Source organism: Hipposideros armiger, unplaced genomic scaffold, assembly GCF_001890085.2.
Source record: "Hipposideros armiger isolate ML-2016 unplaced genomic scaffold, ASM189008v1 scaffold_185, whole genome shotgun sequence".
In the NCBI taxonomy this organism is placed as follows: Eukaryota; Metazoa; Chordata; class Mammalia; order Chiroptera; family Hipposideridae; genus Hipposideros; species Hipposideros armiger.
This window is the reverse complement of record NW_017731535.1, coordinates 491,869-501,781: the sequence shown is the minus strand read 5'-3', so window position 1 is coordinate 501,781 and position 9,913 is coordinate 491,869. Positions and strand designations below refer to the sequence as shown.

Genomic DNA, 9,913 nt, shown 5'->3' with positions numbered 1-9,913 from the left:
TCACCCTCCCAAGCTGCTCTGAAATATCCTAATTTCCCAGAGAGCTGCACCCCAGCTTCTTCTCAGGGTCATAGATGTTACGTTTTATTCCTCTGCCTATAATTTTGTGTCCCCAAGTGCCCACATGGCTGAAGTACACGTGCGGTTTTTAAATGCAGTTGTGTCCACCATTGCTTTCCATGCCTCCCACTGCCATCCCCCCGCTGAGCTCCAAGTCAGCCCCTCTAGCAGGGCACAGACAGGCCAAACCATTGAAGACAAGTTCCTATTAGTTCCTCTGTCCTCAGGAACGGACCTGGGAAGAGGCCACTTCCTCTACCTGCACTGTACCATGTGTGTGGGACAAGGACAGCTAAAACTTCCATAAAATTTTCTAACACTGTGAATGTGGCTTTTCCCTCATTGGGCATTTGTTTGGTTGCTGTGGATTTCTGAATGGTTTCCATTGCTCCTAAAAAGTTATGTAATTAATCGTCGGTCTATAGTTATTTATTGGCTGTTTCCCCAGGGAAACGAGGGCCCGGGCCTTCTTATTCTGTCCTACTGACATCACGGTCCAACTTGCTGGGTCATTTTTAAATGACATTGAGGAAAGGCAATTCCATCTTTCTTTCCAGAAATGTTCTCAACGGTTGGCTTGTGACTCATTTCAGTCCAATGAGAAGAAGCCTGTAGGAGTGATTCTGGGCAGATGTCGCTGTGAACTTATAGAGACCATCTCATTTTTACTCCAGCCTTCGTTGGGGTAGAAAAATCAAATAGGGCAGATTGGGTGTTGGAGTGGCAACCACTCTATCTAATAAGAAAACGGGTCTTTAGAAAACTCCTCTGTGACTGTGCAACATCCCACCGGGAGGAAAAGCTCTTGATGGAACAGATTCAGGGGATGAATCAGCACATCGTACAAGAAAACCAGGACTTGGTTTCGTTCAGTGACGAACATGTTTGATGTTCACAATGTAANAATCAGCATGTTTTGATCTGACTTGGATGGGAACTTCCAGTTTCTCTCATTTCTTTTCCATACTATTCCATGTTTGAAGAACAGAAAGGGGAAATAGCGGTAGACCCGGTTAAGACTTTATGTTGTATTTTAGATGAGTTTGGTGCTCTCTAATAGGGAAACGGGGAACACACTAAAGCAGACCACTTCTGGTCAGAACCAGCACGGCCAGTCCCCTGGACGACACTGCCTTCGTTTGACACAGCAGCAACTATTTTGCTGAGGGAAATATAGGAGCCACCTAACTGATGAGGGCAGAAAAAAATGTTGGAAGTAATATTCTGCATTGGCGTTTAAATAATTAAAACTGGAATCTACTTAGGAGATCAATTTCAGAGACTTAGGAGTAATCCACTGCCTGCTGAATGGGAACCTGCCCTAGCACTTGGCACAGACTGTGAAACCATAGGGTTGGAGGCAAACGTCCAACAGTCAAATTGATGGAAGCTGATTTGCTGGTTAGTTGCAGATTGATGACTTGTTGGAACACACACTCACACTCACACACACACACTCACACACTCACACACTCACTCTCTCACACACACACACACACACACACACACCCTCACACACACGGTGTTATGAGACACATAACATAAAACTTAACCATTCCATACACACTGTCCTGTGGCATGAAGTACATTCACATTGTTGTGAATCCAGCACCACCACCCACCTCCAGAACATTTTCATCTTCCCCCACCTGAAATTCTGTACCTGTGAACAACAATCCCAGGTTTGCTCCCCCAGCTTCTGGCAACTGTGTCTAATTTCTGGCTCTGTGAATTTGGCTGCTCTTTTCGCTCAACCTCTTTGAGTCCTTAGATCTAAAGTGAGTCTCTTGTAGACGGCATGTAATTGTACATATAGTTGTATCCTGTTTTTTTATTTTTATTTTTATTTTTATTTCTTTATGCATTCTGTCAATCTATGTCTTTTGATTGGGGAGTTTATTAGTCTGCTGCTGCTGCTGTGGCAAGCTACCATAGCCTGGGTGATTTAAACAACAAAAAATATTTTCTTACAATTCTGGAGACTGGAAATTTAAGAGTAAGGTACTGACAGGGCCTCTCTCCTTGGCTTATAGACGGGCCGTGTTCTCCCTGTGTCCTCACATGGTCTTTCACTTGTGACTCTGTGTCCTAATCTTTGTATAAGGACATCAGTGATTTTGGATCAGGGCCTACCATAATGGCCTCATTTTAACTTAATTCTTCAAAGATCCTGTCTCCAAATGCAGCCACATTGTAGGGTACTGGAGGTTAGGACTTCAACGTAGGGATTTCAGAGGGACATACAAGGTGTGATTAACAATACAGTGAATGTTTAAATAAAATATATTACAGTAAAAGACACATTGCCATTAACCGACCCCTCACTTCGAACACTTATCCCATCGTTCCTGCCACTTTCTGAAGCAGTTCTGGAAGTCTTCTTTCTTGAGTGTCTTTAGTTATGCTGTTGTGCCTGCCTCAATGTCCTAAATCGATTAAAAACATTTACTATTCATGGCATTTTGACTTGGGGGAAGAGCCAGAAGTCGCACGGTGCCAGATGCGGTGAATAAGTGGATGAGGACACACTGTACTGTTTTTATTGCACAGAAATTTCTGTACCAGAAGCGATGTGTGACACGGAGTCTTTCCCTGTGATCACAAAATACAGTGAATGCTGCTGCCACGTGCCATCCAACGGAAAGGCAGGATCTTCAATACGGGAAGCAGTGCATTGAACCTTAGTAACAGTGTGTGACAAGTTTCAAGTTATTCGGTGCAGTCAGTCAGGTGTGAGCTACGGTTCAGAGAAGGTGTGTTTTAAAGTGTGCTGTACATCATCCTCCATCATGACAGCACTCCGTGTCACACATCGCTTCTGGTCCGGAAATTTCTGTCAAATAAAAACATTATGGTTGGTTCTTATCCACCTTATTCACCAGATCTGGCACCGTGCGATTCTGGCTCTTCCCAAATTCAAAATGATTCAGGACATTGAGGAAGCCACGACAGTGCAACTAAAGACACTCACGAAAGAGGACTTCCAGAACTGCTTCAGAAAGTGACAAGAGCGATGGGATAAGTGTGTTTGAAGTGAGGAGGATTAATGACAATGTATGTTTTACTATAATAATTTTTTTTAATTTAAACATCCACTGTATTTTTTTTTTTAGGATTTTACTGGGGAATTGGGGGAGGGGAACAGACAAGTTGCTGCCCTTTGGTTCTTCAGTCTAGTTGTGGAGGACGTTGCTTCACTGGCCCATGTTGGTATTGTGATCATTGCGCTCTTCCCGGGTGAGGCAGNAGCAAATGTCTGGTAAATGAATGGGCCATCTTTAATGATGGGACCCAGAAAGGACTTTGATCAGATGGGATTTGGTAGGTTTCTCTGTGTCAATCACACACTAGGTCATATTAAACTGTAGTTATCTGTGATGACAGCTCCCTCCTGGGGCACTTCCTCTCTCTCAATTCTTTTAGGCAGGGTGGGGCAAGGTCAAAGGTTTTCCCTGAATCTTGTTTCTTGAAAATAAGCAGCTTAAAACAATCAACATCCCCAAAGGCATACTTCGGGGTGGTGAACTCTGCTTCCCATCATTAGAAAGTCAGGTTTTGAATGCCAGACAAATAACTCCGTATTTGTTGCGCAACAGTCATTACATTTTTGAGAGTTCCTCAAAACTATTTGTTACATTATATTCTATCAGAAGGTAAACTATATTTTAGAAAATAAATTACTGTAAGTTAAGAGTTTGATTTAAGACTAATGGCAGTAGAATTGGAAATAAGAGCTGATGGGTAAAATTCAGATGTGATAATTATGACAGTGGGCATTCAATTATTAGTGTTTTGAAAGTTGGCGAATTAAAGTATGTAGTAAAACAAGAGAGCGAGAGGGCTGGTTTGTGTTCAGTTACTTGCTCGGGACCCCCACCCTGGGCTCTTGCACGAGGGCTGCACATGCTGCAAACCCAGCAGCTTGGTTCATTATCAGCCCAGATCCATTAACCTCGGACCCAAAACAATGCAGTTCAAAGCCTGTGGTTTTGACAATCTATTTCTATGTATACTGTTTGTTTAAAACCTTAATGGTGTGTTGATAAGAATTTATCACTCAATGTCAACCATTTTTGTTTTACCTATTTCTATAAGCTTGTAAATATTTGCTTATTATTCTGGGATCAAAACCAACTACTGGTAGACCCTGTGCAATTATTCTGTTGAAACAGAAAAGTACCAAAAAATGTGTTATGCATGTAGAAATGTCCCATATGATACTCTCTTAAGTCAGAGTAACACTATTATAGCTAAATGAAAGAAATCACTACAACAGCAAAATATTGTTGAAATCATTTAATTACATTATTGGATTTTGAGGAAGGAGTAATGTGGATATGTTTCATTCTTGCTGAGGTAAAACCTCTTGGCAAATCTGCAAAGGGAAATGCATTGAAAACTAGATATTGCTTTGCATTTCGGTAAAGAAGTACTGAGTCTTAAATGTGGAAGGAACACATATCATTGTTGACTTATTTCAAACTGATTATAGTAGGAAAGTCTGAAGTTTACAGGACCCTTAAACACACATGCCTGGGGTGGGGTGTCTGTCATCTAAAGGTCACTGGGAGAGCCATATTGCCACTAAGGGATTTCAGACAGAACGTGTCTGTCTAAGGACATTCCTGATTGTTAAATGACTGAAAACACGTGTGACCTCTCTGAAGGTTTAAGATGGTTAGACTTACTCCTAAAACTGATCCAGCCAAAACATGTATTCAGAGCTCTAAAAAATTACAAACAATAAAAATATGCTATGTTAATTATAGGAGCATTTCACTAAAAATGTGAGTTTATTTAAATGGCTCTAATTTTGGGTTGTTTATTCTGAGGTATACAAACTAAATTTTAATTCAAACAATGGCATTTAAATGAATTTTAATAGTCACGCCAACGTACAGTTCTAATGCTCTAGAGGTGGCTGCTGGCCTCACATGTGGACTGTGAGTCTGGTCCTCTTCCTGCAGGAAAATTGCCACCTGCTGGCATTTGAACTAAAGGCCGTTGGTTTGAACCACACGACTTCCCCATGTATATGGGAATATAGAGAAATACCTTTTTTCCCTTCACTTTTTGGTGCTCAGTGTATTTTTTATTATAAAATAAGGGCTTTTTAAATTTCATAATTAAGAAGTTAACATGGTAGTTTTAAAAAACGTCACTTTAACTGACAAGCTCCTTTACTATATAATGTCTCATTAGCTCATTGCAGCAAATGTAGAAGCAGCCTGGGATTTGGGGATCAGCTGGGTGTAACTGTGGCCTCAATTTTCTCTTCCTGTAAAATGGGTTCAGTTTAAAAACATATGTAAATAATACTTGGAGTTTCTAGCAAATACCAAGGATGCCAAAAAAGTGTACACATTCTAAGACATGTTATCTATGTATTACTTTTTGAAGTTGAATTGAATTATGTAGCAATGTGTACTATGACATTTGCTCAAAAGATGGCATTCATCAAATGAATGCTAGCATCATTCATTGTATTACAATTTAATACAGTTTTTTCCTTTCTTAAAATTGTATACATTTTTTGGCACCCTCTGTGTTACATGTTTAATTCTACATCATCATCATCATTGTAAATATCATTCTTAGCACCTCACTTCTAATTATTTCTGATTATTTTACTAATGTAAATTTTGTCTCCACTAATTTGTTTTTCTGTAATTTACTTTATTACAAAGTAGTGTTGACACTGGAACAATGCAGGGGCTTAGGGGCACCAACCCCCACACAGTCAAAAATTTCAGTATAACTTTTGACTCCCCCAAACCCTAACTACTAATAGCCTACGATTGCCCGGAAGTCTTACCAATAGCATAAGCAGTCGATTAACACATGTTCTGTATGTTCTATGTATTATACACTGTGTGCTTACAATAAAGAGAGCTGGAGAAAAGAAAACATTATTACGAAAATCTTGAGGAAGGGAAAACACATTTATAGTCCTGGACAGCAGTTGTTGGCACGTCCTTTTTAGGGTTTCCTTTGCTAAAGCACAACTCTAGCTGGACAGTTTGCCCCATATAAATTCATGTTGAATTTTAATTCACAATCAGAAGAAATGACCTCAGAGAGCAGGATAATTTGATGAGAGAAGCAAATTCCTCACTGCTCTACATACCTAACCTACAGATCCTGTGAGCATCTAATGAGTCATTGTACATCAACGTGCTTTGAAAAACTCATTTAAAGTATATATGTAATATATATACACCCATATGTACATATAAACACATTAATATAATTTATACATTGTAAATAAAAATTCATCCAAAGACTTTTGCCACTGATGTGTATCTGTCCATCCGCGTGCATAATTTTACATCTTGCTCTCGTGTTAGTTAATGATGGGTGCAGAATCGACCCACTGAATATTTCCAGCTTTGAATTGTATCTCAAAGGCTTTGACTAAAGTTTAATGTATTAATATCTGCGTCATGTGTCATCTGAGATTTGAAAATATATAATCCAACAAAATGAGAGTTAAAATGGTATTAAAGTCAGTATTTCCTCTCTCTGGAAAATGTTTCTGAGGTGCTGGGTAGGCTGCTTAAAGCAGCCTGGTCTCCATGACTCTCCAGCTAAAGAGCTTCAGCCTTCAGAGGAATTAATTGTTCATGATGCTGGTGAAATTGGTAGTTGGGATTTACAGAGCTTATTGTTTACTTGTACATGTTTGTCACCATTTTTTCCCTGTCATTATCCCATTAAAAGCCTGTCTCTCTTTCAGAAAATCAGCCAGATTTTGCATTTTCGTCTCTCAACACTTTCGTCATATTATCTGCCATCTGCGAGCCATTCAGGCTTGTCTAATTCATTCTGTGCTCTCACAGAATTTCAACAAGTACCCTTTCGTTAAAAAATAAGCCACTTGGACATTATAAAGATCAGCATGTTTTTTGTGAGGGGTGAAAAGGGTAACTATTGCATTGTTTTGTCCACCGGAAACTAATAATAAATAATAATAATAATAAAAATCAGCATGTTTTGATCTNTTAGCCATAATAGCTTATCAGTCATTCTTTCAAATAAAAAGTTTTTCACAAAAATAAAACAATTCAGCTCATGATTTAAAATTTTCACATGTGCTTTCCACATAGATCAGAGATGCAATATGTGTTCAAGGGTCAAGACTTACTAAAATTAATAATTTTTCCTGCTTTGTTGAGGAATTTAAGTGATAGTGGCCTCTCTCTCCCTCTCTCTCTCTCGCCCCCTCACCCTCTCTCCAGTGCATGGTGCTATTACCTTGATTCATGTTTGTCACTATCAGTTCTGCTCACCATTGCTTTTGCACCATCAGTGGAAATAACACATGTGAAGAGGGATGTAATGTCTTAGTGTTATTATACAGTAAAACTGTCAGACCCACTGGGAAGGTCCCACTTCCCACTCCAGGGACCTGTGGGCCAAACATGGACAAGAGGTGCACTAAATGTGTGAGTTGACTCTATCCGGCATAAAAAATATTGTAGGCATTATAACGAGAAAGAACACATGAACAAAGAAACATGCTATTCAGATATTTGCTATATTGCAACTGAATTCAACCTCAGTGTCGTCCCTGCTGGTCGTTTGGGACCATGTGGTGGCCGTGGGTGTCAGAAGTGCAGGGTCTCTACTTGCTGACTCACCCCCCACCCGTGTGACGGTAGGGTCCACGTGTGTTTAGATGCAAGCCGGAGGATCACGGCCATGGAAAGATACCTCAGGACCGTGAAGTGAAGTGACACGGGAATGTGCCTGACATATAATAAACTCACTATAGATGTTGGTGTTTTAAACAGGGAGGGTATTCTTAATTGTTTTGGGTCTTTTTAAGACTTTTTAATGAAAGGCAATTCAGTTCTATCTAAATTCTTATAATCAAAACTAATGACTAACATATAATCCAAACTAATGACCAACATTGTCAATATAAGTGGATAAAATTCATTTGTAGTTAGCACTGTAATTATATGTAATTTGGGGCTGTTTTCCTTTGAAAAGAGTACCATTTATTAGGTTGGTGAAATATTCCTCATCTGATTTAATGTATGCTATTATTCTAGTTTCTTTGGAAATCTTTTTTCCATAGACAGTCTAAATGTTAACTCCAGGATTACCTATAAAGAACTGTAGATAAATGAATCCCAAAATGCAAAGCTTTCTTATTTGAATTCAGATCAATTTTGGAACAGTTGTCTGAGTTTTCCTNATTCCGTTTCATCCTTGGGGGATGAGTGAACTCCGTCTCCTGTGTAAACTCAGGCATTTTCGCCATGCTGCTCTTGCTCCCATCATGCTATTAACTGCAACCTGTCATCAAGTTGATCATGATGAGAACATTTTTTTAAATTAAATTTTGACCTCTTCAGTAGAATTAAGACTCTAACTAAAGAATGTTGGGATCTTTTCACTGGATAAGGAGTCTTTGTTTATTAGGAATAAGAATAAAGGTTTATTTTAATGTAGCTGAACTCTCTTAATTCTTAAAGAAATCACATTTTAAGTCATAATAATTTAAGAACTAAATTTGCCTAATATAAACTTGTTATCTGGATATTTCCCCAACAGCTACACAAAATTATAACAATGTTTCTTTCTATTATAGTGAGTCAAGGGGGTGTTGCTTTGGTCTCTGACATGTGTCCAGATCCTGGGGTCCCAGAAAATGGTAGAAGAGCAGGAACCGACTTCAGGTAGGAGATGACGTAATGATTTGAAAAGTCTGTTATATTCTAACACAGATATAATTTCAGCTTGTAATTTTTAACTCCATTGTTCTTCTGAGTTAAAGATACAACTTCCTAATTATGATGAAGCTTTATTATTTGTAGAACTCTAAAATATATTGTGCTGAACAATTCCAGATACTCTAGAGTTGATGCCTTTCATTGTATGAGCCAGTATGAAAATTTAACTCAAAATGTATATGATCAAAATTTCTCTCCAGGATATTTTTTTTCTCTGTTTTTAATTTAACTTGCCATATTCTAATGCACTTTGGTTAATGTTTTAAAAAATAGATGGGATAAAAATTTAACTATCACCTCATAATTAATGAACTTTTACAATGGATGACTGTAAGTGGCAGTCAGTGCATTTTCAGAAAATGTTCTGATTCACTTTACTGGGCTCGTGATGAACTAGAAACGATTTTCAGTCTTTACATTATGAATGTAGCAGCGATCATAATAGTGCTATTTCTTTGGATTTTTATTGCTTTCAGTTAGTTCGAGACACTTAACATTTGCCAAGTCACCCCACGTGGATACTTCTATTAAGAGTAAACTGCAAAACCAAAACGTAAAGGGGAGAATAATTGTGTTTTTGCCTTCTTATAATCTCACCATTTTTGATAGAGAATCAAAAAAAAAAGTATAGAGAGTTTAGTCTATTAGAGTGAGCTAGAAACGGAAAGAAAGTAGTGATACTGTTAGAGAAGGAAGAAGGAATGCTACTCATTGAAGCTGAAGCCAATGGTATTTTTTAGAAGGATAGAGAAAGAATAAACTTGTATAGAGGGCAGATGTAAGGAAGTTGGGAAAATGATATTTTTTACATGAAAAGGAAACAAGTACAGATTTCCTGTAGAACTAAATAAAAGTGTAAAGATTATTTCCCACCTGTGTGCGCGCGTGCGTGTATGTGTGTATTTGTAACTGTATAAAGTGCTTCTCAGCGCTCCTTGACCGAGGCCGTGCTGAGCCACCTGGGAAAAGCCAGGCTGGGCAGCACATGGCAGGCCAAGGAAGGGGGAGGGACCTGACCTCAGAGGAGACCTGAGTCTTCCACTTCCGTGGTTTCCTGGGGAATCTCTGTTGTGGTTTACGTGTCTCCAAGTTCATGGCAGTCAATGACATAA

The 9,913-nt window shown here is 38.9% G+C and overlaps 1 protein-coding gene across 1 annotated transcript in view; it reads left to right on the top strand.

Annotated features, from left to right (window-relative positions):
• CSMD1 (CUB and Sushi multiple domains 1) overlaps positions 1 to 9,913 on the top strand; it is a 1,699,370-nt gene that overhangs the window by 1,197,802 nt on the left and 491,655 nt on the right. Inside the window, exon 8 of the mRNA XM_019652695.1 lies at positions 8,660 to 8,747. Within this exon, the coding sequence (XP_019508240.1) occupies positions 8,660 to 8,747 (88 nt within the window). The remainder of the gene's footprint in view (positions 1 to 8,659; positions 8,748 to 9,913) is intronic.